The following is a 26,649-nucleotide window of genomic DNA, read 5'->3' as shown; positions in this document are numbered from 1 at the left end:
CTCTTGCGCCTCCGCTCCCGTCGCCTCGCTGCCTTGCCACGGCTTGAGCGGGTTCTGCTATGCCTTCTCGTCACGATGCGGCAATCATGTCTCGGCCGCATCCAATCTGCGGCCATGCCAGGCTCGACTCCTCTTCCGCATCCAGCAGCGAGCAAGAGCCCGAGCACACCCGCCGCTCATCTTCCTCTCTTTCTGAGCGCCCAGCCTCGCCGTCGCCGTCACGGCGAGGTGCGGCCCCCTCGACAGCAGCACGGTTCCACCTGCCGACCGCGACTTATCGACCCATCTCTCCGACTTCTTCCTCGCCGTCGTCCGATGAACGTGCTCCGTTTTCGGAAAGTGAGCGGGAGCAAAGGGTACAACAATCGGATGTGAGTGTACAAGGCGGCGTTTCCGTTTCTTGTCGGCACCTACCGACGACTCTTCTCCTTCTTCTATCGGCAGCACTTTCCGCGGCACCGCTCGTCAAGCTCCTCCACCCACTCGCACTCGGCTCTCCAAAACACCGATACGACTCGTTGGCGACTGTCCATCTCCTCCAACCCGCAGATCGTGCTCGAATATCCAGGTCTCGTGGCCGCCAGCAGCACCAACTTTGAGACTGAGGAGACGCCGACAAAGGCGCTGACCACGCTGACGAAGAACTGGCTCCTCGTAGCGGTCACGAGCTTTGTGCTTCTTTCGACGGCGCTCGCGTTCGACAATGTGCGCCAAAGCTACGACTGTTGTCTTCCCTCTTCCCACTGACGTGCTGGGTTTCCTCGGCTCGCAGGCCACTCTTTCGCAATTCCTTTCGTACGCGACGAGCGACCTGGGCAGCCACGCCTCGCTCGGCATCGTATTCACCGCGCAAGCTCTCGCCCCAGTCGTCTTCCGACCTCTCATCGTCAAGGTGCCGTCATCTCTTTCTCTTGCACATCTGCATTGGAAAGCTGAAGCAATTGCGTGGACAGTCTTCGCAGGTATTCGGCATCGCAACGACTTACGCTGTTGCGACAGCCCTGTACGCTGGAGGCTGTGCGTAACACACTCAACATCACACAGTCCAGTTCAGCAGTACTGACAAAGCCGACTTTTCCAGATGCCATGATGGCGGCCGCACCCAGTGTCGGACTGTACGCAGCCGGCAGTATCGTTAGCTCGCTCGCGACCTCTGGCTTCTTCGCTCTTGTTCAGGTACGAGGAACCCCTTCGCATGCCGATAATCCCGACTTGACCGTGACGGTCGCGTTTACAGCCAATCCTCCTCGCCTACCTCCCCGACCTGTCCAAGAATGCGCTTTACAACGCGCTATACCAGCTCCCGAACGTCATCATGGGCTGGATCGCCTCGATCGTCGTGCAGGCACTGCTTGAAAACTCGTCTTGGCGCTGGGGTCACGGAATGTGCGTCTCTGACTTCCTTTGAGAAGGCAACCGCCCGCAGCTGGAACTGACCAGATTGCCTTGCATGAAGGTTCTGCATCATCACGCCCGTGGTCGTCATTCCGTTCATCGTGCTCCGCTTTGTGGACGAACGCCGACTGACAAAGGACGACGCTCGTGAGGCAGCAGAAGCCGCTGCAACATCACCCTCACGCGGCGGTGAGACGGGCGCGTCTCGTTCAAGCATCTCGGCGACTCGAAGCTCGCGACGGTCGACAGCTCCTTTCGTCACGCTTGGTACTGCTTCTCATCCGTCGTCCTCGAGGTCGCATTCGTCGCGGCACTACCCGACTGGCGATGCGGAAGGCCCGGGCACCTTCTCCACGCGAATCCGACAGGCCGCCAGAGCAGCGAGGCACTACAGCAAGAAGGCGTACGACCCGTTCGCAGAGACGAGCGTGATCGGGTTTGTGCTCTTCACGGCGTCGCTTGCAGGACTGCTTTTCCCCTTGTGCGTCTGCAATTCCCTCCCACTTGTCTTCCATCGCATCTTGTTGACTCTCTCGTGCGCCGCCCACCTCTCAGCATGCTCATCGGCCAGGGCAGCATGACCTTCTCGAGTCCGCTTTTCATCGGCCCCGTCGTCGGCGGAGTCTTCGCAACCGCCCTCCTCGTATGGCACGAGTGCAAGACCTCGCACCCGCTTTTCGCACGCGAGCTCTTGGCGAACCGACAGCTGCTCGTCGCCTTTGCAGCGAGCTTTCTCAACATGCTGTCGTACTTCCTCATCTTTGCCTTCCAGTACTCGTGTGCGTTCCTCCTGCTGCCCTCATCTCGACGCAGCAGCGAGTGAGTCCGTCTGACGTGTTCAGCTCCAGATATTCAAGTAGAGTACCAGCACCTCGACCCGATGATCCATGGCTTCATCAAGTGCGTCCCTCGTCCCTCTTTCCTCTCTGAACCTTCTCAAGCCAATGTCCCTGCCGCAGCTTCAGCGAGTCGTGCGCGCTCACGGTCGCGTACCTCGCCGTCGCCTACGTGATGAAGGCGCTCGTGCGCCGACGGACCGAGATCAAGGCCCGGGACGAAAAGAGCTTGAAGATGCTTAAGGCGCCGATGGTGCGCTCTCTGCTTCACCGCCACAGAGCGTCGAATGCTGACGAGTCAAAGTTGCGCAGGTGATGCTGCTGGTTGGACTGGTTATCAATGTTGGGAGCACGGGCATGAGTGCGGTCCCACTTCCGCGCGCACAAGAGACTTTTGCACCTGACCCTGTCTCCGCACGGCGACAGTGATTCCGGCTCGTCAGGTCAAGTGAGTAGCGCTACAAGCGCGTGCAGGTGCTCCGCAACTGACTTGGACGCCTTGCCCGCAGCGGAGGACTCGCAAGCCTTTCGTTTCTGCCTCGAGCGCTTCGTTTGAGACTCACGTTCTTCCGGCGCACGCACAGCTCCTTTTGATCTCCTCACAGGTACTCCATGGTGCGCTGCGCTGTCACGCCGTCTGTGGTACCACAGGACTGACGGCTCGTGCCACCAGGGGTCTCGGTCGCATTTGCCGGGACCATGTACGGCCAGATCCCGCTGCATGCTGCGCGAAGCCCGCACGGTGCGTCATTTGTCGTCCTTCTCTTTCAGTCGCAAAGGCGCATCTGAGCGCCTGATCCGACTTGGCTTCGTCGCGCGCAGAACAGGCCATGGCATACAGCTTGGTTTCGCTCGCAGGCGATGCAGGGGTGCGTCCCAGTTGCGTCGGATGCCTTACGGCCAGCTGACGAATCTGATCGCTGAAAGGGCGCCATCGGCTCGACGTGCGTCCCCTCTCTCCCTCTCTCCTCCAAACGAAGCTCACCCCTCGTCCGCTCGCGCAGCCTCGCGACCTTCCTGTGGAAGCACTTTCTCCCCTCGCGCCTCTCGGCCGCGCTCGGGTCGTCCGTCTCGCGCACCGAGCTCGACGAGATCTTTGCGTCGGTCGAGAAGGCGACGAGCTACGCCTCGGACAGTGCCGTCTCGCTCGGTATCGTGCGCGCCTCTCTCTCTCTGGTCCGCCCGTCACGCGCAGAGCTCTGCTGAAGTAAGCACGACCTTGTGTGGCAGCGCGAGGCGTACGCGCAGACGATGCAGATCCTCGTGTACGCGGCGCTCGGCGCGGCGGGCCTGTCGCTCGTCGGTGCGCTCGCGCTCGGAAAGGCCGACGTCGCGGACGCGAGCGAGGTGGCGCGGCTGCGTGGCCGAGTGCACGGCGAGGATGGTAAGGTCGAAGCGAAGAAGGCACAGGGGAGGGAGAGGAGGAGTTTGGGGCGGGTGGAGTCGAGGGACGAGGAGGAGAGGTACCTGCTGTGGGCGCGCGAGGGTCTCTGAGAGCGCTCGAGCGGTAGAGTGCGGAGTAGTGTGGACCAGAGGCATGTGCGGAACCAGCCAGGATGAAGCCAGCGGCGAGGGAGAGAGCAAGTGGACGAGGAGCACGACGAGAAGGGCGCATCGCCAGCGGAGAAGCGGAGGCTGAGCGGTGGTTGCGAGTCTGTAGAGTGCAGTGCAGTCCAGCTGATCCCTGTCCTGCCCGGTGCGCGTGCGTGGTGGCCGTGGGCAGAGGGTGCTCGGCTCTCGCTCGTCCGCTCGCCGCTCGCCGCCTCGCTCGCCCCTGCTCTGCCCGTCGCCCCGCCCGCATCCCGCGCAATGTTCGCCCGCCGCGCAGTCCAGGTCGTGCGTCCTGTCCCCTCCCCGCGCTCCCCGCGCCCGCAGCTCACCCGCCCGCGTTGCAGGCTCGCCCGCTCGCCCGCTCCTTCTCGGCGCAGGCCCCCGTCCGCAAGGGTCCGTCCTCGCCCCCTCTGCCTCTCCCGAGCCACGTGCTGCGAGTCCACAGACTAGTCCAGTGGCCCGCTGAGCTCGTCTCGACCCGCCCGAGCCCGCCGTCACCGCCAACGCGAGCTGATGCGTTTGCCCTCCCTTGCCTCCCCGCCTCGCTCCGACGGCCGCCCCTGCTGCTCCGTTGCACCCGCTGTGCCACTCACGCACCCCCAAACACCCGCTGGCACCCCGCGCACGCCCCGGAACAGACTTTGTCCAGGAGCTCTACCTCAAGGAGCTCCGCGCCTACAAGCCCAAGCCTGCCGTGCGTCTCGCGCCGCTCTCGCCGCCCCGGTCGTGCCCCCACCCTTGAGTACGCGACCTGCTGACCCGTGCGCGACGCCGCGCGGCACACAGGCATCGGCCCAGGGCGCGACCAAGTCGTACTCGACCCCGGCCGCCCCCAAGGCCCCCGAGGTCCCCGACGCCGCTTCGCTCGCCAAGGAGCTCGAGGCCTACGACGCGTGAGTTTGACGTGATTTGAAACCGGCTGCACAGTCCCGGCGCGGTGTGGGTGCGCGAATGCGGGAACTCCCGAGTCGGCTCGGCGAGGTCCTTGCGGTATTCGAGGAGGCGTGGGCGGAGCAGTCGAGGCGTGTCCGGTACCCGAGATACGGAGGAACGCGTTCGCAGAGTGCACGACCTTGAGAATAGGCACTGACTGCCTCCATACCCCTCCCCACCTCGTCCCCGGTCCCTCTCGTCCGCCTCGCTCGCACGCCCTTGCCCGATCCCGTTCTCCGCCAACTTCATCCCTCTCGAATACCCCTCGTCAACCATCTCGACTCTGCGCGTGCCCCGTCCTGCCGCACAGCTCGGCCCCGGTGACCGACGCCCCCTCGACGGGCGCGTCGGCGGCCGACGTCGCGTCCGAGGAGGACGCGCTCGGCGCCGACGACTACCTCAAGCTCTGCGAGGAGCCCGTCCACGCCGAGAAGCACTAAGTGCGCGTGCGTGTGTGACTTTGACGTGTCGGAGGAAGGCGGGGATAGAGGGGTGCGAGGGGTACACGATGAGCCGGAGGGGTGATATCGACAAAAGCGACTCGCTGTTCTTCTCCCGCGTGGCCCGTCGTCTCGGCGCGTAGGGCGGGACTGGGTGGAGAGGCGGAAGAGGTGCAGAGGTTCGAGGGAGTCGAAAGGCGGCAAGCTGCATGCGATGCGGAAGTCTGCCATTTCTGCGGGAAGCTGTGCGGCAATCCTGTCGAGATGCGTTGCGACAGTCTATGCAAGCCAGAGTCAGCGCAAGGGAAGCCCGTGTAATCCCGTCGTTGTCGTTGTCGTCGTTGTCGCTGCTCTTGTTGTTGCGATATATCCACTTTCGGCTGCACTCAACCAAGACGGCTTCTCCCGCGCTCCTCCGCCGTCTCTCTGCCATCCGCCGCTCCCTCTGTACCTCGTCGCCGCCCGCCAGCATGTCGTCGCCCGCGCCGTACGCCGCCGAGCAGCGCATCGCCATCAGCGCCGTCCTCAAGGCCTCGCTCGTCGCCCAGACGGTCCAGCACCAGCTCGTCGGCAGCGGAGGCGTGCAGAAGAAGGACAAGAGCCCCGTCACTGGTCAGTCGGCGCCACGAGGACAGAGTGCATGGGTTGAGGATCCTCATGAAGAGGAGCGGCGCCAGGCGGGCGCAGCGTCTGGCGGACGTCGGGGCTGCGCGGATGTACGCTACTTGGTCTGCTGGATCCGGCCATGCCCCGTTACGAGCTGCTCGTGCGACCTTGGCGCTCTCGTTTCCCCTCCGACGGCGATCAAGGCACTCTCGTGCGGCTGGCTGTCTGTGCAGTCCCGTGCAACGCTCAACGGCACTTCACGATGCCCGACCCTGCTGCTGAACTGACGAGGACCCCGTTTGTTCCCCGCGCGCAGTCGGCGACTACACGTCGCAGGCGCTCGTCTCTGCGCTCCTCTTCTCGCACTTCCCCGCGGACCGCGTCATCGGCGAGGAAGACTCGTCCGACCTGCGCAAGCCCGAGCAGGCCCCCGTCAAGGACCAGATCGTGCGCCTCGCGTCCGAGGCCCTCGGCGAGTCGCTCGCGCTCGCCGACGAGGAGCAGCCGTGGGCGCAGGTCAAGCGCGCCGCCGACGCCCCCCAAAACGACGACGACTGGCTCGCGCTCATCGACCGCGGCAACAGCGAGGGCGGCGCGCAGGGGCGCCACTGGGCGCTCGACCCCATCGACGGCACAAAGGGCTTCCTCCGCGGCGGCCAGTACGCCGTCTGCCTCGGCCTGATCGAGGACGGCCAGGTCGTCGTCGGCGTCATGGGCTGCCCGAACCTCCCCGTCGACCCGAAGCAGCCCGACGGCGAGAAGGGCGCCCTCTTTATCGCCGTCAAGGGCCAAGGCGCGTTCCAGGTGCGTCGCGCGCTCTCGTCGCTAGGCTGCTCGTGGCCCTTCCTGTTGCGATAGGGCACATGTCGGCTAGGTTGTCTTTAGCGTCGGCGTACTGACTTGCGAACCCCATCAACGCAGCGCTCGTTCGCCTCGCCGGCGCTCACGCGCATCTCGATGAACTCGCTCTCGTCGCTCGGGTCAGCGTCGTTCTGCGAATCGGTCGAGGCGGGCCACTCGGACCACGGGACGAACGCGCGCATCGCGCAGCTTCTCGGCATCACAAAGGAGAGCACGCGCATGGACTCGCAGGCAAAGTACTGCTCGATCGCGCGCGGCGACGGCGACATCTACCTCCGGCTGCCCGTCAGCGACACGTACGAGGAGAAGGTCTGGTGCGTCATTGCGCTCTCTGTTGAGCTTCTGCGTGGCGGGCGACCTCAGCAGAGCTCCAAGTGAATGACAGCCTGAACTGACGCCCCTCCTCCCTGCGCAGGGACCACTCGTCCGGCTCGCTCCTCGTCGCCGAGGCCGGCGGCCTCGTGTCGGACATGCACGGGCGCCCGCTCGACTTTTCGCTCGGGCGCACGCTCCGCGGCAACAAGGGCGTCGTCGCCGCGCCGAAAGAGTGGCACGCAAAGGTCATCGAGGCGGTGCAGCAGGCCGTCGAAGAGGGCAAGAAGCAGTAGGTTCGGCGCGCGAAGGAAAATGGCTGGAATCACACTGGCCGCTGTTGTATCTTTTGTTGCGGTCGTTTTGGCGGGAGTGGAAGCGGACGTCGCGGCGCTCGCCTCGCCCGACAAGGACCGCTTCACTGCGCCTGTCTCCTCCAAGGTCTGAGCTGCTCAAATCGCCCGTACAAGTCTTGCCAGCCGGGGGTTCACTCGCTCGACCTGATGCGACTCGGACGTTGATCCCTTTCCGCTCCCTCCCGCTCGGTCCGATCCGCTCGAAGCAGCTCGAATCGGACTACACAGCTTGTGTACTTTGCTCAGTGACTCGCACAGCCCGTCGAGCGCCCTCGCCGCGTCTCACCGTCATCGCACCGCCTCGTCCCGCAACTTGTCGCTCGCCCGCTCGGCACGACCACAAGCGCCTTGGGTGAATTCCCGCTGCTTCAAACAAGCGCCTAAAGTTCTCGGAAGCGTACGTGCAGTCTCGCCGAGCGCGCTTGCGATGCCGTGGCTGCTCGCCCCCACTTCGCTTCCTTGCCTCGACCATTCCATGCGCTCACACTCGACTCGCATGCGCAGCGCTCTCCCCGCTCGTCAAAGCGCCCGCTACCGGTCCGCCCCGCCATGAACCGCCTCTTCGGCTCGTCGTCGGGCAAGCCAAAGCCGTCGCTCGCAGACGCCATCGCGTCGACCGACCTGCGCATCGACTCGATCGAGGTCAAGATCCGCAAGCTCGACGCCGAACTCACAAAGTACCGCGACCAGATGCGCAAGATGCGCGACGGGCCCGGGAAGGTGCGTTCGAGCGCGCTTGACACCGACTCTTCCGAGCGCATGCTCTCGCCCTCGCAGATAGTCTGCTTGATTCGCGCTGGTCCATACGTGCTGACGCTCTCAATGGCTGGCAGACGGCGGTGCAGCAGCGCGCGCTCCGCGTCCTCAAGCAGAAGAAGCTCTACGAGGGCCAGATTGGCCAGCTGCAGCAGCAAACGTTTAACATGGAGCAAGCGAACCTCACGACCGAGAACCTGCGCAACACGATGGCGACCGTCGACGCGATGAAGACGGCCAACAAGGAGCTCAAGAAGCAGTACGGCAAGATTGACGTCGACAAGATCGAGGTGCGTTGCAGAGCCAGCCGACCAGCCTGTCGAGTCCCATCGACTGCTTCAGGGAGCGCGCGACTGACTGCTTATGTGTGGCACGCGTTCTGCAGCAAATGCAATACGACATGGAGGACCTGATCGACCAGGCGAACGAGGTGCAAGAATCCATGTCGCGGTCGTACGGCGTGCCTGACGAGCTCGACGAGGTCGACCTCGACGCAGGTGCGTCCTCGTTGCGGGCCTCGCTCACACTGCTCGGTGGTCGTGCAAGGGATGCACGGCAGCAGAGCTCAGTGGCTTCCGCAATCTTGATCCGCTCACTCGGCCCGCCCTCCCGCAGAACTCGAGGCGCTCGGCGACGACTTTGCAGAAGAGGAGCAGGGCATCCCGTCGTACCTGCGAGAAGACGCGACCGCCGAGCTGCCCGACTTTGTCGACGAGCAGCCCGTGCAGCAGGAGGTGCGTTTCCCGGACCGAACTCGCCTTCTCTACCCTCGCTGTCCTGCTTGGGGAGAAAGCTCACGTTGCTGCCGGCTCGCAGGCACCAAAGGAGCGTCTTGGCGAGGGCGTCGTCTGAAGGGGAGTGTAGCGCGTGTGAGAGGGATCGCTCCAGCTCGGCGTGTTGTACTTGAGTTCGGCTACTTCTTTCCTGGCCTGCTCAGTCGAGATTCACGACTCGTCATGAGCGAAAGCAGCGGCTTGCACGAGATGGCTTGCAGCACAGAAGGGAGCACGAAGCGAGACTTTCGACAAAGAGACTCTGCGCCACGGTCTCGAACGTCGCCGTACGGCCTGGGTATGCTTCTGTTGTATTCAGTTGTTTGCCACTGGATACGCTGGACTCCGCTCGAGAAGGCGAGTGCGGTGATCGAGGTGCGCGCGTCTATTGCCGGCCGACGGCGACGACGCTCATGTCCCCGAACGCTTCGCCTGCTGTCTGAGAGCCGACTTGGAATGACCCGCCCGATCCCTGTCGACGGCCAGCGCAAGCGCCCGTCCAAGTCTTGCCTCGCCTGCCGCGCTGCAAAGGCAAAGGTGCGTCTCGTCCCATAGAACGTCGCGGTAGAGTGCAGGCTGACGACAGGCGGTATTGCAGTGTACGGGGCTCAACGAGGACTACCTGCACGCCCTCGAAGATCCCGCTCTCCTTGCTGCGTGGGAGGGTCCCGCTCCGCGCTGCTCTCGCTGCACGCGCATCGGCTCAGAGTGCGACTTTGCGCCCTCGCGGAGGAAGGGCAGGCCGCGGCGACTGCCGAAGCCGTCGTTCGGAGAGGCCGTCGCCGAGCACAACGACGAGTGCGCGGTCGAGCCGCCGAGCGAGACGCACCTTGCTTCCGCGCCTTCCGCCTCTTCCAGCTCGCCCCGCTCGTCCACACCCCCGCCGAGCAGCTTGCCCGCCTACCCATCACCGCCGCCTGAAGCCGCAGCTTTGCTGGCCGCGGCTGCAATCGGCCGCCCGACCGCTTGCTTCACGAGGCTGCTCCTTCCGCGTCCGGTTCTCATCCAGCGGTATCTCGCCGCCGTCTACAACTGGGCGCCCATACTACCCGACACCGCAGACGGGCTCGACACGTACCTGGAAAGTCTCGAGCTGTCCGGCCTGCGCCACGCCTTGACCTGCATCCTTGATCCGACGGTCCACGGGCCGCTCCACCCGCCGTCCTTCGAAGCCGGAACAGCCCCTCTCGACACGATCCAGACGACGCTCCTGCTCGCCGTACACTCTCTCGCAACGAAGGATCACCCGCGCGCTGCGGGGTACCTGCAATGGGCGTGCACCGAGCTGCGCCTGCAAGGCTGGGCTGGCGAGGCTACCCCAGCAGGTCTGGGAGCACCACACGTAGACCTCTTCACGCGCACGGGCTGGTTCGCGTGGTGCACCGAGATCAACTTGGGGTTCATGTCGGGCGTGCGGGCAAGTATCCTCACGCACGTGCCGCCGCCTGCTGCTGTGCGTTGTCGCCCTCCCTCTCATCGGCAGTCTCCTACTGACAGTGCACAATGTACAGGTTCATCCTACAACTCTGCAGCGCCACGCGCTTTGGCTCGCCTACGAAGCGACCGATCACGACGGACTCTGGTCGCTCGAGTCGTCGCAGCGCGCCTCCGTCACGGCCCAGATCGTCGCTCGTTCGCAGCGCCTGCACACGCTTGCGCGCGACGCCCTCTCCCATCTCGTACCGCCAACCTCCGTCCTCGATAGCTCGCCCGCCCAGGCGAACCTGCGCTTCTCGCTTTTCAACGCCGCGCTCGTCTCCCTGACAGCTTCAATTCAGCACCTCTCGTCCGTCTCGCCTCTCTCGCCTCTCGTCGCCACCGCCCTGCCTTGCTCACTCGACACGACCTGCGCGCCGCCGCCGATGCACCGCACGGGCATCATCGACGCCGCGAAGCGCGTCCTCGCCTTCCTGCGCGACTTTACGCCCTACTGCGGCGCGCCGTGGAGCGACTGGCGCGGAACGAGCGGCGGTCTGTGCGGCGCGGAACAAGCGGACGACCAGACGCGCATCTTTGGGCCCATGCTTGGTTGCTGCCTCGTCGTCGCGGCGAGGGGCTGCCTCCTCGAGGCCGAGGCGCTCCAGGCGGGAGAGGGGTCCGCCGAGGAGGGCGCAGCTCAGCGTGTCGGGAAGGACCTCGACTTCTGCGAAGCCGAGCTGTGGAGGCAGGCGAAGCAGTGGCCCGCGACCGAGACGCTCGCAGCCGAGGTGGGTCTGCTGAGACGCACGGCAGGAGTCTAGAGGGCTAGGATGCAACGTCACGTTCTCCACGCTGTTATCATCGGTACGACTCTCACGCACACGGATGCGGAGGTTGGGAAACGAAGGCTCGGGAGGGCCTGCTCGTTCAGCGAAGGTTGATCTACACGAAGAGCGAAGCACGGCTGTGAAAATTAGGTCGTCAAGGGGGTTCGTCAAGTCAGAAAGGGGTATTCAAGTGCGCCCGCTGCGCCTGCCGCGACCGCTGTGCCCGCCGCGCCCGCTGCGCCACGCTGCCTCACCGTTCCGCAGCATCCTCTGCGCATCACCTCGCTTCCTGCCGTCGCCGACCGAACATGGCCATCCCGACGCGGTATCCACCTCACTGCACCTTCTTTGAGCGGCTGCGAGTACTCCGCGCGGGCGTCTGCCCCGCCGTCTCGCCGAGCACGTTCTCCGCGCTGACGCGGCTCGTGATGTCGCGCGGCGCGACCGAGGACGCCTTGGGCGGCGTCGTCAGTCCCGAAGCGTCCGTGATGACCTTCTTGGCGGCCTCGGCGAACGAGACTGGCGGCGGAGACGACTTGCGCGAGCGCGACGCGCCAGAGAGGTGCTTGCGGCGCTGGGCGTGCATGTACGACATGAGGAAGGCAAGAGCTGCAGAGAAGCAAAAGTCAGCCAGGAGCGCAGAGCGCGATCAAGCACACGACGTACAAGGAGGCCAGATGGCGCAGAGAAGGTAGACAGCAACACCCGCGAGGGTGCCGTACTTTGCGGCGGCGGGCTCGGCAGACTTGAAGATGAGGACTGCCTCGGAGCCGGCGCCGACAGGGTAGAGGATGTAGAAGGCGGTGTAGCTATTGGCGCAGATATGTCAGCATCCTAGACCTCATTCAGGAGGAAGAGTCGGGCGGCGAAGCAGGTATCGCTTCAATCAGCGAATGCAGCCAACGCACCGGATCCACTCAAGCGCCTTGACCTTGAGCCCCATCAAGCCCGTAGCATAGTGCGTGTAGCGGATAATCTCGGCGAGCGACCAAGCAGTGACCATAGAGACGTAGATGGGCGAGCGGGGGACCTGCAGAAGATGGCTAACCGATGAGACACGCTGCGCACTGACTTTGGCAAGGCTGCGAACGTTGGGGAGGGTCGCTCAAGAAGACTCGCCTCGGGGAAGAACTCGCAGACGCCCCAAACGAGCGCGAGACGGGAAGCGACCTGCGCGACGGTCGTGCCAAACGGCGAGCGGCTGCGCAGCGGCGCGACAAAAACAATCAGCACTTTGTCTCAGACGTGTCGGCGCAACCGGCAGGCCAGAACGTACACAAGCCCAGTTGCCGAGTGAAGCGCCTCGAGCAGCGCGGCCGTCTGCACCCACTTGACCGTCTGGCCGATCCTGCGCAAGAAAGCCTCGCACGGTCAGGTATGTCTGTTTAGAGGAGGCCAGGACGCTGCACGCACTCGTCTACGGCACCACTGGCCCGCTTGAGCGCCGTCTCTCCGGCAGTCTGCAACCCGGCCCACTCCTTGATCCCCGTGTAGCCGTCTCCGCCGGCCATGTGTGCAGCCACGCGGACGAGCACGTAGCCCCACGCCGCGGCAGACGCGAGGTTGTAGAGCGTGAGGTAGACCGTCGCGAGCGGAGACGACGACGAGCGCGAAGTCGCGGGCTTGCCCTTGGAGGGCGTCGTCTTGGGCGTGGCGGGCATCTTGGAGCAACTACGAGCGGGCCCGGTGCACTCGGCAGGCGCGCAGCGACGAGGCCAGCAGAGGACAAAGGTCAACAAGCGCACAGTAAACAAGGCAAACATCGAGCAACGTCGCCGAGAACGCCGCCCAAGGGGCTACCCAGGACTCGAGCACGCGCACAGTAGGTCGATCTCACGCTTGCACATTCTCGAAAGCGAATGCAGGGAGATGTTCGCTCTTTCCGCCGCGTGAGAAGGTCAAGGTGGTCGCGCTACAGACTGTACCAGGCACCGAGGGACGACAACAGCAGATACGGAGGATACAAGATGTACAGGTCGTGCGCGCCGGCACGCACAGAGGTAGGGGAGAAAGGAAGAGGCGCTCATGCGCCCGTGTCGCCATAGACGCTCGCCGCATCGTCGTCATTCAGCTCGACGCCCGCGGCGGCAAAAACGTCCTGGATCTCGGCATGCGCGCGAGTCGTGTGCATGCGCGATGCGAAGAGACACTTGACCGAATCGGTTTCTGCAGGGCACGGAAGTGCGCAATGTCAGGTTCCGAGTCTCACGGGCCAACGACAGCAGGGACGTACCAGGATCGTATTCAAAGACAAACTCGCCGCCAAGCTGCGTCTGGCTGCCCGGGTACTTGGGCATGGCGATGCCGGCCTGTGGCGGAGATGTACGCGCGAAGGAGTGAGCGCAAAGCCAAAGCGGAGCGGCTGAACTCTGAACGCACCGAGATACTCGACGTGATGTTCTGCATCTGGCTCTTGACAATGTAGCTGCCCTTGTCAGAGTCGGAGCCCATGTCCCACGTCTTGCGAGTCATGCCGAGCGCCCGGTACAGCGAGCGCGACCGGTCCGAGTACAGCGGGAACGGCGTGTCGAGCCGCGTCCGGTACGACGAGATGAGCTGGGGCGAGCCCGAGTTGACGAGGAGAACGTGCAGCGGCGGTATGCGAGGAGCAGCGTTTCCCGTATTGGGCGCACCGCGCGCGCCGATGTTGAGGAAAGAGGTCGTTGAGAGCGACACTAGGTTGAGCGTCGCCCGGTTTAGCGCTTCGACATACTGCGCGCAGAGGCCACACCAGGCGTGCCGCAGGAAGCTGTAGACGGAAGAGTCAGCGAGGTTTGCGGCGGACAGGAGCGGGAAGAGACCGACATGATGACCGTTCTCCTCTGCCTGCGCGACTTGATCAACTCGCCAAAGGTGATCTTCTCCCCGTCCTCGTCGACGAGTTCGCACTGGGCGGCGGCACGCATGTCGTCTTCGCTGGGCTGCTTGAACCGTTCAAACGGCTCCTTCTTAGGTTTCTTGACCGGCGCGTGCGGGTCCCTGCGCTTCTTGCGCAGCACGGCCTTCTGGCGCGGCTGTTGCGACTTGGACTGCGAGGCGGACGCCTCTGGCTCAGACGACGAGCCGAGCACGCCGCCCTCACCAGCCTCGGCAATTGCCCGCGCGTCCATGCGCGTCAAACCCTCCTCGACGAACGCACTCCCACTGACGCTGCCGCGAGGAGGGAAGGGGCCCGTTACGCCCGGAAGAGCCGGCAGTGGCAGACTCGGCCGTTTGCCGACGCCTCCTCCGCCCAGGCTTGCTCCCAATCCGTCGGAAAAGCCAAGCCCGACCGCATCCGCCATGTGCGCCTGCGCGTCGCGGAACAACCGCTCGGCCTCCTCGTCGAAGGCGTCGAATGCGTCGTCGCCCTCATCGGCGTCGTATAGCTCATCGTCGTGCTCGACTTCTCCATCCGAGAGCGGGAGCTCGCAGCCGCACGATGGTTCTTCGACGGGCGTGTGTTCGTCGTCAGGAAGACCCAGGCCACGTGGGGAGCGCGGCGTGGTCGAGCCGGCTGCCGAAGAGGCAGGTGGGAAGACGGCGGTCGGCCGCGAGAGAGGCGAGACGGGCGGGAAGATCGAGAGGCCCTTGAGCAGCGCGGTCGGCGTGTCTGGCGGCGTTGTGCTCGCTGCTGCGTCGACGGGGACGGCAGCGGACGGCGGTACGGTGTCCGTCGGCGGGGCAAGCGGGAAGGCGAGCGCTTTCGGCGGGAGAGCGTTGGCGCTCTCGACGCTGGACGGCCGCGTCGACGCGGTAGCGCGATCCGTCGTCGAAGCGGAGGCTCTTCCGAACGACCCGTGGCTGCACTGCGACGACGCGGGCGAGTTGGCGCCGTTCTCCTGCAGCGCGGGCGGCAGCGTGGGCGGATCGAGTGGCAGAAGCGGCGTGAGGGGCGGAAGTTGCGGTCCCTCACTCGGCGATGCGGGTGCGGGTGGTAACGGCGCGGCCGGCGGCGGAGGCGGTGCCGCTGGTGCAGGGTTCTGGCGACGCGGGAAGAAGACCGACATGGAGGCGGGCGCGGAAGCCGCCTAATCGAAAGGCGGGGAGAGCTGTGATCAAGAGGGCCCCGTTCAGGATGGCAGTGCGTTGAACAGCGTAGCAGTCGAGCGGTGGCGCAGACTGGCAGACAGCAAGCAGCAGCGGGAGGGCGCCGAAAGAGGGGCGAGTCCATGCAAAGGTCGGGCGCGCCAGAAGCAGCGCGGGGTCGAGACCGTCGCCGGCCACGCCTGCCTCGTGCGGAAAGGCTCCAGACACAAGTGCCGACACGTGGTCAATTAATTGCGCGCAGTCAATGACGCTTGTGAATGAGGGCCAAAGTATAAGGGGGAAGTCTGCAATGAACTGCGTTAAGCGCGGAAGCGAAGAGCTTCGTTTCCAGGCAAGGAGGAAGCGGCAATCCCTTTCGCCAGAGCGGCACGCGCATGGTCACGGTGGAAGATCTCAAGTGCACCATGATTCGCGCAGTGCTAGAAAGTCCCGGCACCGTGCAGGAAGAGCGCCTTCTCCTCCTTCTTGACCCATCGACTGACCGCCCTTGCGGCTGAGACCACGGCCGAGTGCGGCAGCAGGGGCGAAGTCGCAAGGTAGAGCTCGAACTGCGGCGTAACCTGCGGAAAGGGCAGACAACAAGGTGTGTAAGCTGAGCGGACACGATAGAAGGCTGGCCACGTACCCATCCAAGGACGGCTTCGTGCTCGGTGCGGAGGTACTGCACTTGCGCCGGAGGCCGATAAGCAGTTCCTGCAGCGGCGGAACGCGGGTGCAGTACGTCGTGCAGATGCTGATAAAGCGTGACGAGCCTGCGGAAATGAGCGGAGCCGAGTCAGTGTCTGCTTTCAAGATCGAGGCGTACACCCTCGCGCTCGCTCGCGCTAGAAAAAGGAGGCACCCCATACCTCATCCTCGCTCGTTGGCCCTCGCCGCCCGCCTCGAACGCATATTCGCCTTCCCACCGCGCCTCGACGACCTGCACCAAGCCTCTCTCCTTGTACACGAAATGCCTCACGCCGGGCACGCCCAGTTCGCCGAGAGACGGCGCCTGCGCCGCGGCGCCCATCTGCACGTGGTGCACGAGCCCGCCGTCGGCCGAGGAGCTGCCGAGGAGACGGGAGCGGATGGAGCGCGCAGCGCTGGCGACGCCCTCGAAGGCTTCGCGCTGCGAGCTCAGCAGCACGAGACCGATGCCGTCTTCCGGAGCCGGTGCGGCGACGTCGGGGTCGCTACCGTTCGATCGAGTGCGCGAGGAGGCGGACGAGGGCGAGTCGAAGAAAGAGACGTAAGCGTGGAGGAAGCCACGCGCGTTGAAGCGCGGCAGGCAGATTGGCAGCCACGACTCGGCGTCGGGCTCGAGGAGCGGAGAAGGGCGAGATCTGCGCGGTTCTGCAGCTGCCGAAGGGGGAGAATCGGGGGCGGGCGAGGCGGAGGGCGACGGCGGCAGGGGCTTTGTGCGCGGCGCATAGATGGTCGAGAGAAGGATGTGCAGGTCGGTTGGGTGAATGCTGTGCTTCTTCGGCCGAAGGAGCGTGACGAGCCGTCCTTTCGCGAGAAGGAGGACGTAAAGCAGGTCGAGCTCGCGCACGACCTCCTTGCCCGGGTTGAGTGCGCGCGAGAGGTCGTCACGGATGGCAGGAGGAAGACGGTAGACCTCGATGGATGAAAGGAGGATCGCGAGGGAAGTCTGGAGCGCAGCGGTGACAGAGTCGAAGAAGGGTTCGGTGCCTTCGCGCGCAGACAAGGTCAACGCCTTGCGCCACTCACGCCGTTCAACCGAAAACGCACCCTCCATAAGACGACGCAGATCGAAGTTGCTATGCTTCTTGAAAATGGCCTGCAGCTGGGCAAGCGTGACGACGCTGAGCACCTGTTGATACAGATAGTCGAGATGTTGTCGAAGCTGTTATTACAAGTCAGTCCGAGCCAGTCAGCCAGCCGCACCACGGGCGTAGCCTCGCTGATCGAAGGGATGGGACGTACCACCGACTCGGGCTCGCCGAGCGAGCTCACGACGACGAGGTACAGCGGTGGCTTCAAGAGGAAAGAGATGCGGGTCGAGCCAGCGTCGATGTAGCTGAGCGCAAAGTGGAACATGTCAGTAGAAGCGCGTTTTGGCACGACCGAGACAACGCTCAAGACTGAACGCACCGGATCTTGTCGCTCTCGTCGGCAAAGATCGACACGATGGCCTGCATCACTCCGACCAGCCCCGTCGCCGTCTCCTCGTCGGAATCGCTGCGCATGCAGTGGCATGTCAGCACAACTGCACTCGCACAGCAGACCGCAGGAGAAGGGGTCTGCGCGGAAGGGCAGACGCACGACGTGTAGACAAGCTTGCCCGCCGTCGACAAGACGAAATATCGCCTGGTCTGAAGCGGACTGACCAGCCTCGACTGCTTCTCAACTGCGGCGTCGGTGTCACCGGTCTCGCCTGCAGACGGAATCGCTTGCACCCGAGAGCCTGCATCGGCACTCCGGCTCGACGCGCTTCTACGCGGTCTTGGCATGGCGTCGGCCCTCGCACTTGGGGTGCGAGCGAGCTGAGCACGCAGAAGAGACCGCGGATCGGGTCCTTGCGCTTCGGCGCGCGTGACGGAGAGGAGCGAAGACGCATCGTCATCGTCGTCTTCCTCTGCCTCTTCGTCCTCCGACGCGATCTCGGCGTCTCGAAATGCCGCTGTATCCGCTCCGTCTGCTGTCCGCTTTGACGAGGACGAGAGCGAGAGTGCAGGCGAGTCTGCGCCAGTGCGCGGAAGATCGTAGGCCGAGGGTGCGACAGTGGAAGTCGAGGGAGACGTCGACGACGACGCAGCTTCGGCAGAGTGGCTCGTACTGCGCGGCATCGTCGCTCCGGTCCGCCTCTTCGGCTCGTTGTCGCGCGATGATGCACGCTCCTTGCCCTTGCGCGAAGGTGCAGTGTCGTCTGCAGTCGGTGCATCCTCCTGATCGATGACGAGCCCCCTTCCTTTGCCCTTCCTGGCCTCATCAAGCCTGGCAGCGAGCCCGTCGAGACTCGAGCTGCTGGACGCGCGGCTGCGAGTGCGAGCGGACGAGGACGAGGACGTCTCGCTCGCAATGTCGTCGTCTGCGGGCGCGGCGGCTGGGCGCGCCAGTGTTTCGGCGACTGCCTGGTCGACTGCGGCTGCCATTTCGCTCGACCGTGCGCTTGTGCGGGTGCGCCCCACTCGACCCGAGGCCGACGAGTGCGCGAGACTGAGCGCGCTTGGTGACCGGCTGGGCGCTCGTGCGAGCTTGGCGAGCGTCGGAGAGTGCGGTAGCGATTCGCCCTGGCTCGCTTCGATCGACGTCGCGGTGGACGCGGTCGTCGGAGTGCGGAGATGCGAGAGGAGCGAAGGCGCGGCGTGCACCCTTCGAGGAGACGCGCGATTATCGGGAGCCATCTCAGTAGAGCTCTGGCTAGCCCTGGGCGAGTCTGCCCGGGTCCAGGCTGCGAGCGATCGCGGCGGCTTCGGGCTGACCTCTTACTCCTTCGCAAGCTTCCACTCGCTTGCAACTGCCCGTATTCTCGCTGAGAGACCTGCGTACCCGCTCAGACTATCGCTCGCTCGCTTCCGAGACTGTGCATGCAGGTGCGCCCGTTCCGCACTCTCGTCCTCCGCCGACCCGCTCACGTCTTCGCGAAACAGCCGCGGCCTCTCCGTCTCGTTCATCGATTCGCCGTTCAGTACTCTCGCAAGACTCTTCCCAGGGCATTCATGGCGATCCAGGCATCTGCGTCGGCAAAGCCGCTCGCCACCGTCTCGAATCACGAGACCTACCTCAGTCAGGGCATCCCGTCCGCCGACTCGCTCGCTCCGAACCCGCTCCACCAGTTCTCGCACTGGTTCCACCTCGCCCAGTCCCGCCCCGACGATGTCCCCGAACCCGAGGCCATGAGCCTCTCGACCGTCAACGCCGAGACGCACATCCCCTCGACCCGCGTCGTCCTCCTCAAGCAGGTCGACCCGCGCGGCTTCGTCTTCTACACCAACTACTCGTCGCGCAAGGGCCGCGAGCTCTTCCCCGACGGCGACTACGAGGCCGAGTCTCCGCGCGGCGCCTACGCCTCGCTCGCCTTCTACTGGCGCAAGCTCCACCTCTCGGTGCGCGTCGTCGGCCGCGTCGAGCGCGTCGACCGCGCGACCACCCAGGCCTACTTTGACTCGCGCCCCGTCGGCAGCCGCATCGGCGCGTGGGCGAGCGACCAGTCGTCCGTCCTCCCGACCGGCTCGCGCGAAGAGCTCGAGCAGCGCGTGCGCGATGTCGAACGTCGCTTCGGCGTGCCCGAGGGGACCGCGACCGGATCGGCTGTCGACGTCGGGCCCGAGGGCAAGGGGTCGGCTGCGCAGGAGGCGCACATCCCCGTCCCGCCATTCTGGGGCGGCATCCGCGTCGTCCCCTTCGAGGTCGAGTTCTGGGCAGGCCGCGAGTCGAGGCTGCACGACCGCTATCGCTACACGCGCAAGGAGGGCGACGAAGATGCGTCGTGGAAGATTGAGCGCCTGTGCCCGTAGACTGCAGGTGCATGCGGAAACTCCGGTGTAGCAACGTGGCCGCTTCGAGCGCCGGGCTTGACGTGTCTCGCTCTCTGCTACCGCGCAATCGTGCCAAGTGCCACTCGGTCGTGCTCGAGTGCTGCTACGTCTTTGCTTCCACGTCTCGGCTTGTGCTTCCGCACTGAAAAGGCGGACCTGAGACGTTCTCGCTTGCTCTGCTTCTTCCACCTCCAGCAGTCACCGCCTTGTTCGGACCAGTGGGTCGACAGTGCCGTGCTCACTTTCTTCCAGCGACTTGACATAGCTCTCGCGTTCGCAGAAACCGGTTTTTGACACGCCCATCATGACCTTCCTTCGCGACCTCAACATCATTCTCAACACCGTCCTCCTTTCGGTCGTCCTCCTCTGGCTCTCGGGTCGTCTGAGCATCTCGCGCGCGGCCTTGGCTGCCCCGGCCGTCAAGAACAAGGCTGTCCCGCGCAGGAAGGCGAGTGTTCGCCTGTGCGTCGCATTCGACGAGGACGACAAGGTCCTGTGGCGGGGCCCGAGGGTCTTCAGCTACGAGCGCACGGTCGTACTCGGCGATTGTGCGAAGGACGGCGACGCAAAGGACGAGGGCAGGAAGCAGGACTAGGGGCGATCCTGAACGTGCGCTGGTGGTCGACGAAAGGACTGAAGGGCCCGGGCGGCGGGTGGAAGACGCATTCGGCAACGACATACGCCCCAGTCACAGCGTACCGCAAGGATTGTGAGGCTGTTCGTTGTACATGCGCAACGCTTGCCTCCTGCGCTGCTGGCTGCGCGGAAGCACTTCTGCCTCGGGTCACCGGACTCGTCGAAATTCTGTTTGCTCTGCCTTCTTGCCTGATCAATCTACGCAAGTTAAGCATTCGGCCGGGCCTCAGCAGCACCTGGACTGGTGCCGAAACTTCCTTCGTCGCCTCGCTGCCCTCGAGGTCGATTTCTCTCCTCGTCCACGCAGCATTTGCACCAGACTGCGGTCGGCTAGAGCGGTATATCTTCGCGCTGTATCGTGCGGCTCGAGTGCTGCTCGTCCGGCCCTGACGCGTCCGCTTCGTCCGGCGTCGTCTCCTCGCGCTTTCACGCGGACAGCCTGTGCCCGCATTGCCGCGCCTGAATCGCTGCCGGAGAAGGCTGCGAGCACTCTCGAGGGTGTAGCTCACTACGAGCTGACCGCTTTGACTCTGGCAGTCCGGGACGATCGCCCTCTCCCATTCCGACTCTTGTCTCCGCCGCCAGCTCGTCGTGCTGCTGCTGGCTCAAACGCGCCCAGACGCGTGCCCGTCGCGCGTGGGAAAGCGCAGCAGCGAAACATTCGGGAGGCTTGCCGCGCTCGCCCGTGCATTGCGGTCTCAGCCAGGACTCGTACCGACCAGCCTCCTCGAACGGCTCTGACTCTGCGCGCTAGGCTCGCTCGTCTGCGACACGGCCGCTGCTGATGAGACTTCGAGAGGGCTCTCGTCACAAGGCTCTCGCTCTGCACGCTTGTCGCTTGGCTCTCTTCTTGCTCCCGCACGTCGCTTCTTCCCCACTTGGCTTCGGGCCTGCTGTACCGCGCTCTGCACGTCGAGCAGTCTCCTGAGCTGCCCGCTGCGCCACCCTCTGTACATCCTCAGTCCAGACCGCGACGACCCGGTACGCCAGCCATCTTTGCCCTCCCCCACTCTGCGCGCCGTCGTCTCGCCCAGGCATCAAGCTGACCTGCTCTCGCCTGCCCTGCAGCCACCATGCCCTCTGCCGTTGCTCGCCCCTCGAGGGGCATCCACAAGGAGAAGGATGCCAAGGCGGTCGCGCGCAAGATCGCTGCCGCTCCGTCCAAGCCCGACCCAAAGATGGCCCTCCTTTTCCGCGAGGAAGTCAAGTCGCTCCTTGCCCGTACGCCGGCCCTCCCCGCCTCGCTCGCCCTCGACCCGGCGACCACCGTGATCGGCGTTCGCGCCTCGTTTGAGCGCCAGTCGGGTAGCGGCTTCCAGGAGTCTGTGCAGTTCTGCACCGGCACCGATGCGCAGGGCCGCTCCGAGGACTGGGTCGTCCGCACCGAGGGCGCCAGGAGCCTCTTCCCGCGCGTCGCGCAGAGCAAGGCCAAGAAGCGCTTCCGCGCCGAGGACACCGAGTCGAACCTTGCCGTCGCGGCGGACGACGAGGAACTCGACGCGGTCGACCAGGATCACACTCCGCCGCGCCGCAAGAAGCACTCGTCTTCTTCGTCTTCGCGCCGGCTCTCGGGACTCGCTGCTGCCCCGAAGAAAAAGTCGCGTCGCGCTCACCGCCCCGAATCCTCCGACTACTACGATGCCGCGGGCGAGGACGACGGCATGACGACCGAGACGGAGGCCTCGCACCTCGCGCGCACGCGTAACCGCTCGTCGCGGCGTGACCTGGTCGGGCAAGACGACGAGGATGAGGAAGGCGACCTTGGCCGCGGGAAGAGGCGCTGCAGCGGGCGCGAGGCGGGCGCGTTCGCCTCTACCTCGGGCACTACTTCGACTGCGATGCGCCGGACGCTCTCTCGTGGCGACGACGAGCCGGTCATCAAAGCCGAGGGCAACGAGACGGACGACTTGTCGAGCTTGTGCGGCCGTGTTGGGGGTCTCGAGATGAGGAGTACCGTCGAGCCCGGTGCGTTGTACCCTTCCTTCGTGCGCAGCATGGTGGTAGTTTATCGCTTTTGTGCCTCTGTTGACCGATCCAAGCCCGTCGTCTTGCAGACACCGACATCGACCTCCCGACCGCCTCGAAGGGCAAAGGCAAAGCTGCCGCGCACTAAGCCGCATTTTCAAGCTCTTTGACCACACGTTCGAACTCGCACGCACACTTGCAACGCTTTCTATGGACCTTGTATCTGCCTCATTGTGCCCTACTCCTGTCCCGCCCCCCTCTTCCTTGATGCGTTTACGCCTCCCTGTTATGCCTGAATTATCATGTCAGCGTCTCCACCAGTTCTCCGAGGTCTCCCTCGCAGAGCTGTGTCGGCGAATCTAGCGCGGGGAATGGTGGCGGAGCGCAGGCGCGTCTCGGCTGCCGCGTCTCTGGGCAGTCACGTGGAAGAGGGACAGCTTCGAGATTGTTACACACAGCAGGTGGACAGAAATGCGTGATACGGGGCGAGACATGCACAGGAGAAAAACGGGAGAGGGGTATCGAGGCGAGAATCAACCGCAAAGTCGGGCCAAGCGACACTATTCCTTGAGCTTCATCGCCGCACCGTAGCCGACTGCAACGGCGATGACGACGACAGCGCCTGCGAGGGAAAATGATAGGCCTTGTTGTGGCTGTGTGGGCGGCAAAGAAGCGTTAGTGCTCGCCCTGGTTTCCTCCAGAACGTCGATAGTCCCGCAAGCGCCGCCGCCAACGCAAGCTGGAACGCGAAACGCACCTGTACACCGTCACCTCCGTGTACACTCGCTGCACTCTCGCTCGGCGAACCGCTGGCACCCGAACCCTGGTGCAGCCGCCCGGACAGCTCGCCGATGGTCGAGTCGGAATCGCTCATCCCATCGCCACCCGCCGAAAGCGACTGCGCGAGTCTCGAGGCGCGTGATATTGGCGCGGAAGCGGAGGCGGAAGACAGGTTCGGGGTGGGTGGCACGGGGGTGAGAGACGAGCGCTTGCGCCGCCGGGTCGAGCGTTTCTTGCCGCCCACGCTGCGCACCGCGCCGGCCGCAACTGCGGCCGCCGCACCCTCGTCACCGCTTGCCGGCGACCCTTCCTCGCAGTCCTCGTCGCCGTCGCTGCTGTCATCGTCATCGTCCGAATGGGTTGCCGACGCCTCGGCCGCCAGACGCCGCTCCTCCCAGTCCCGGACAAGCTCGCGCAGCTTGTCGCGCTCCTGCTCCCACCCCTCGCGCTCGGAGCGCCAGCTCTTCTCCCACTGGGCGCGCCACGTCTCCCAGCGCTGCTCGACGCGGCCCTCGGCTTCGGCGACGCGGCGATCGACGGCCTCCTCGAGCGAGTGCACGCGCTCCTCGAGCGCCTTGATCGTCTCGCTCGCCTGCGCGTGCTGGGTACGCAGCTGCGCGCCGAGCTGCGTCGCCTCGTCGAGCGAGACAGTGAGCGCCTCGAGCCGCGCGACGAGCTTGGCGTTCTGCTCGTGCAGCAGCCGCTCGCGCTCGTCCTGCGCTGCGGTCGAAGCGGGCTTTTCGGGTGGAGGCGTCGAAGTCGTTTCGCGGAGCGCCGCAGCGGGCTCGTCGTCGTCGGGTTTGCGGGCCTCTTCGCGCGCCTTGTGCTTGCCGTTGACGACCGTGTCGACCGACGCGATGCTGGCCGCATCGTCGCCGTCGTCCTCTTCATCGTCTTCGTGCTCGAGCAGCGCCGCGAGCGGCGACTCGCGCCCGTTCGTGGTCGACACGCCGCGCCGCTGGCGCTCGTCGCGCTCGCGCTCGCGCAGGAGCCCGCTCATGCTCTCGCGCGCCTCCTCCATCTGCTCGCGCAGCGTTCCGACCTCGCGCCGAATCGTCTCGTGCTCGGCGAGCAGGCCCTCGAGGTCGCGGATCTTTTCGACGTGCCCCGCGAGCGACTGCTGCGTTTCGCTCAGCTGCTGCTGCAGCGCCGCAATGCTCTGCGCGTGCGCATCGCTTGCTGCGCGTGAAGTTGCGCCCATCGACCCTGCACTCGGCCGCAGGTGTGCTGGCAGTGTAGGGGGCGCGCCGCCGCCGAGCGTGTCGTGCACGATGTTGAGCGTCGAGTTGACGTCGCCGAGGTTGGCGCCCGTGTCGCGCGACTTTTGCAGCTCGCCCTGCGCGAACGCGTGCATGAGCGTGTATATTAGCTATAAGGGCGTGATGGAAGTCGCACCTGAAGTCGGCTGAGGACGTGCTCAAAGCTGAGACCGTTCTGACCCTGTGCTGCTCGGGGAGCGCGCTGAACGTGTCGCGGACCGAGACTCTGCTCGCCGGCGGAGCGATACCAGTTGTTGATCTCGCTGTTATGCAGAGGTTAGCTGTCGACCGTCACTAGACGGAGGAGCCAGTTCGCACCGAGTCGAGGCGACGGCATCTTCGGGATTGAGGACGAGGTGAACCTTGGCGGCGACCTTGTGGTGCACGATGGTCTTGGTGTCGTCGGTGAGGATGTCGATGCCGAACTCCTGCAAGTCGCGCCGCGTCAGCGGGGCGGGTTCGCCAAAGAAGGGCAGAAGCGGGACGCACAACGACATCATCGGTGTGCAGCTCGAAGACGTCGCTCTCGGACGATTCGGGCGAGAGCCGCTCGCCGTTGATGAAGGTGCCGTTGGACGACTTGACGTCCTTGATGAAGACCTGCGAGAGCCGGTCCAAGGTCAGCATCGTGCGGCGGCGCTCACGCGACTCGGCAACGCACCTTGCCGTCTTCGCTCCAGACCTCGGCGTGCGCGCGACTGAGCACCTTGGAATCAAAGTATCCGTTGGTGCCGTTCGGGATCGTCTTGGCGTTGGTCTGCCGGCCAATCTTGACCCTTGCGCCGGGCGGGTCGAGCGAGATCTGCTTGGGGACAAAGGTGCCGTTGAGCGGGGTGAGGTGGAGCGCGGGGAATGCCGGAATTTGCGACTGCGCGCCGCCGGGTGCGTTGGTGCTGGTGGCAGGCGGAGCGGGCTGGGCGGGAGTGAGCGAAGAGGGAGGGCCGGGGCGGTTGTCCGGATTCAGCCGCCGCATGGGCTTTGGCAGGAAGCCTGCGTGGGACGGGTGGGTCAGTTTTTGTCGCTTGCGTGCAGGGAGCAGCGTAACAGAGTTGGTGAATGGACGAGAGGAAATGCGGTCCAGGAGGCCCCCCCGGCTCCTGAGCTGTTTGACGGATCGAGAGACGCACCGTCATCCTGTGGCCCTGTCTGTGCCCTCGCGACGGCCGTCTGGAACGCGCGCTGACCCTGCGACTGCTGTCCTTGCTGCTGCTGCTGCTGCTGCTGCTGCTGCCCTTGGCCCGGCCCCTGCGCCGCGCCGTGCTGAGCGCCTGACCGCTTGATGCCGAGCACTGTGCCGCTTCTGCCGAGCCCTGCGTCTGCGCTGTGCTGCTGCTGCTGCTGCTGCTGCTGGTGCGACGAGTCGGGTGCGGTGGGGGCGACAGAGCCGTGGGCCTGGCGCGGTCGCGGGCCCGGGTTGCTCGGGGTCGGCGTGGGCGGTGGCTGGTCGAGCTGCGCGTCCTGCTCAGCGGGCGGCGCGGGTGCAGACGGCGGCGGAGCGGGCGAGGCCATGACGGGGGTCGAGGGAGGGCGGACGGGCGGGGATGGCGCGGGCGGGAGGATCGCTGTTGCGTGGTCGGGTCGCTGTCTCTACGCCGTTCTCTCAGTCGATCGAGTCGCGTCGTGCGAGGTGCGCTGTGGTTGCGGGGTGCGAGCGTCTTCGAGCAAGCGAGCGGCTCTCGTCGAGGCCATCGCGTCGGCTCTCGCCTGGCTGAGTTCCCGGATGCTGGTACGACTGTAGTCTGGTCGCATGTCTCTGTGCGCCCGTCCATTCCGCGTCCGCTGCCGTTCCGCTGTCGTGGTCCTCCGCTCTGCTCGCGCGTCTTCTCGTCTCATCGGCACATTTGCAGGCGCACCTGCCCCGCTCTTGATGCTTCTGGTCAGTGCTCGTAGCGTCACCAATGCCCGCTGCCTGCTAAGCTTGCCGCCGCATCCACGATCTCTCCTCATTGCCAGTGCGTCTGCGATGCTTGCGAGCGCAGCGAGCCCAAGCTGGACTTACTTGCAACTGCAGCAAGTTTGGTGGCCTTCTGTAAATCTGACAGGATGGCCCATAGGCACGGAATACAGCGTAGCGGACTCACAAAGCTGGTCACCCGCTCGTCGCTCTTCTTGCAAGGGCGTCGCTCGCGCCCTCGCCCGGCTCGCTCGCCTCGAGCTCGCCTTCCGCTGCCGCCGCTCTCACTGCTGAGCCGAGCTACCTCCCTGGCTGGGATGATGCTATGTTGCCCAACTTCTTGCTCAACTACGGCAGCTCGGAGGATGATGAGCCAATGCTCAAGACTCTCCTCCTCCGTGACCCAACACCCTTCCCTTGCATTATATACCCAAACTAGCTAGGGGGGGGGGGGGGGCCGGGGGGGGGAAGTGAGGCCCCGATTAAACACGCAAAAGTCACGATTTTGTGCGGTAGGGTTAGGGTTAGGTTAGGGTTAGG

General features: G+C 65.0%; 12 protein-coding genes across 12 annotated transcripts; 8 read left to right on the top strand and 4 right to left on the bottom strand.

Moving 5' to 3' along the window:
• Nucleotides 1-114: 114 nt before the first annotated feature.
• Nucleotides 115-3,725, top strand: JCM10292_002942 (uncharacterized protein; the record flags this gene model as incomplete). The annotated part of the gene is made up of 16 exons (XM_076650374.1): nt 115-228; nt 550-705; nt 773-892; nt 954-1,017; nt 1,082-1,176; nt 1,238-1,386; nt 1,457-1,876; nt 1,951-2,174; nt 2,244-2,295; nt 2,355-2,484; nt 2,544-2,592; nt 2,905-2,973; nt 3,054-3,100; nt 3,159-3,175; nt 3,236-3,386; nt 3,462-3,725. The coding sequence occupies 16 exons, from the start codon at nt 115-117 to the stop codon at nt 3,723-3,725; spliced, it is 2,121 nt and encodes a 706-aa protein (XP_076504017.1).
• Nucleotides 3,726-4,040: 315 nt separating this feature from the next.
• On the top strand, nt 4,041-5,155 carry JCM10292_002941 (ATP synthase subunit H; the record flags this gene model as incomplete). The annotated part of the gene is made up of 5 exons (XM_076650373.1): nt 4,041-4,067; nt 4,127-4,175; nt 4,421-4,476; nt 4,569-4,675; nt 5,026-5,155. 5 exons carry the CDS (start codon nt 4,041-4,043, stop codon nt 5,153-5,155), a joined length of 369 nt encoding a protein of 122 aa, XP_076504016.1.
• A 470-nt stretch (nt 5,156-5,625) lies between these two features.
• Nucleotides 5,626-7,230, top strand: MET22 (3'(2'),5'-bisphosphate nucleotidase; the record flags this gene model as incomplete). Its single annotated transcript, XM_076650372.1, has 4 exons — nt 5,626-5,767; nt 6,078-6,565; nt 6,683-6,936; nt 7,038-7,230. 4 exons carry the CDS (start codon nt 5,626-5,628, stop codon nt 7,228-7,230), a joined length of 1,077 nt encoding a protein of 358 aa, XP_076504015.1.
• Nucleotides 7,231-7,839: 609 nt separating this feature from the next.
• Nucleotides 7,840-8,898, top strand: JCM10292_002939 (uncharacterized protein; the record flags this gene model as incomplete). The annotated part of the gene is made up of 5 exons (XM_076650371.1): nt 7,840-8,010; nt 8,124-8,336; nt 8,432-8,543; nt 8,662-8,780; nt 8,863-8,898. 5 exons carry the CDS (start codon nt 7,840-7,842, stop codon nt 8,896-8,898), a joined length of 651 nt encoding a protein of 216 aa, XP_076504014.1.
• Nucleotides 8,899-9,275: 377 nt separating this feature from the next.
• On the top strand, nt 9,276-11,059 carry JCM10292_002938 (Zn(II)2Cys6 transcription factor domain-containing protein; the record flags this gene model as incomplete). Its single annotated transcript, XM_076650370.1, has 3 exons — nt 9,276-9,356; nt 9,418-10,272; nt 10,331-11,059. 3 exons carry the CDS (start codon nt 9,276-9,278, stop codon nt 11,057-11,059), a joined length of 1,665 nt encoding a protein of 554 aa, XP_076504013.1.
• A 340-nt stretch (nt 11,060-11,399) lies between these two features.
• PHS1 (enoyl-CoA hydratase PHS1) lies at nt 11,400-12,726 on the bottom strand (the record flags this gene model as incomplete). The annotated part of the gene is made up of 6 exons (XM_076650369.1): nt 11,400-11,674; nt 11,732-11,874; nt 11,974-12,095; nt 12,185-12,266; nt 12,342-12,413; nt 12,479-12,726. The coding sequence occupies 6 exons, from the start codon at nt 12,724-12,726 to the stop codon at nt 11,400-11,402; spliced, it is 942 nt and encodes a 313-aa protein (XP_076504012.1).
• Nucleotides 12,727-13,088: 362 nt separating this feature from the next.
• Nucleotides 13,089-15,054, bottom strand: JCM10292_002936 (uncharacterized protein; the record flags this gene model as incomplete). Its single annotated transcript, XM_076650368.1, has 4 exons — nt 13,089-13,231; nt 13,299-13,374; nt 13,445-13,814; nt 13,871-15,054. The coding sequence occupies 4 exons, from the start codon at nt 15,052-15,054 to the stop codon at nt 13,089-13,091; spliced, it is 1,773 nt and encodes a 590-aa protein (XP_076504011.1).
• A 459-nt stretch (nt 15,055-15,513) lies between these two features.
• MON1 (guanine nucleotide exchange factor MON1) lies at nt 15,514-18,441 on the bottom strand (the record flags this gene model as incomplete). The annotated part of the gene is made up of 7 exons (XM_076650367.1): nt 15,514-15,654; nt 15,720-15,846; nt 15,943-16,765; nt 16,826-16,940; nt 17,021-17,114; nt 17,189-17,275; nt 17,360-18,441. 7 exons carry the CDS (start codon nt 18,439-18,441, stop codon nt 15,514-15,516), a joined length of 2,469 nt encoding a protein of 822 aa, XP_076504010.1.
• A 315-nt stretch (nt 18,442-18,756) lies between these two features.
• PDX3 (pyridoxamine-phosphate oxidase PDX3) lies at nt 18,757-19,554 on the top strand (the record flags this gene model as incomplete). Its single annotated transcript, XM_076650366.1, has 1 exon — nt 18,757-19,554. The coding sequence occupies one exon, from the start codon at nt 18,757-18,759 to the stop codon at nt 19,552-19,554; it is 798 nt and encodes a 265-aa protein (XP_076504009.1).
• Nucleotides 19,555-19,879: 325 nt separating this feature from the next.
• On the top strand, nt 19,880-20,170 carry JCM10292_002933 (uncharacterized protein; the record flags this gene model as incomplete). Its single annotated transcript, XM_076650365.1, has 1 exon — nt 19,880-20,170. The coding sequence occupies one exon, from the start codon at nt 19,880-19,882 to the stop codon at nt 20,168-20,170; it is 291 nt and encodes a 96-aa protein (XP_076504008.1).
• A 1,114-nt stretch (nt 20,171-21,284) lies between these two features.
• On the top strand, nt 21,285-22,324 carry JCM10292_002932 (uncharacterized protein; the record flags this gene model as incomplete). Its single annotated transcript, XM_076650364.1, has 2 exons — nt 21,285-22,176; nt 22,266-22,324. 2 exons carry the CDS (start codon nt 21,285-21,287, stop codon nt 22,322-22,324), a joined length of 951 nt encoding a protein of 316 aa, XP_076504007.1.
• Nucleotides 22,325-22,736: 412 nt separating this feature from the next.
• JCM10292_002931 (uncharacterized protein) lies at nt 22,737-25,724 on the bottom strand (the record flags this gene model as incomplete). Its single annotated transcript, XM_076650363.1, has 7 exons — nt 22,737-22,829; nt 22,934-24,292; nt 24,352-24,478; nt 24,534-24,643; nt 24,705-24,815; nt 24,877-25,205; nt 25,343-25,724. 7 exons carry the CDS (start codon nt 25,722-25,724, stop codon nt 22,737-22,739), a joined length of 2,511 nt encoding a protein of 836 aa, XP_076504006.1.
• Between the last annotated feature and the right edge of the window lie 925 nt (nt 25,725-26,649).

This window comes from Rhodotorula paludigena (genome assembly GCF_050403205.1).
Source record: "Rhodotorula paludigena JCM10292 DNA, Rt_paludigena_JCM10292v1_ctg35, whole genome shotgun sequence".
Classification (NCBI taxonomy): Eukaryota; Fungi; Basidiomycota; class Microbotryomycetes; order Sporidiobolales; family Sporidiobolaceae; genus Rhodotorula; species Rhodotorula paludigena.
This window is presented reverse-complemented; position numbering and strand designations above follow the sequence as displayed.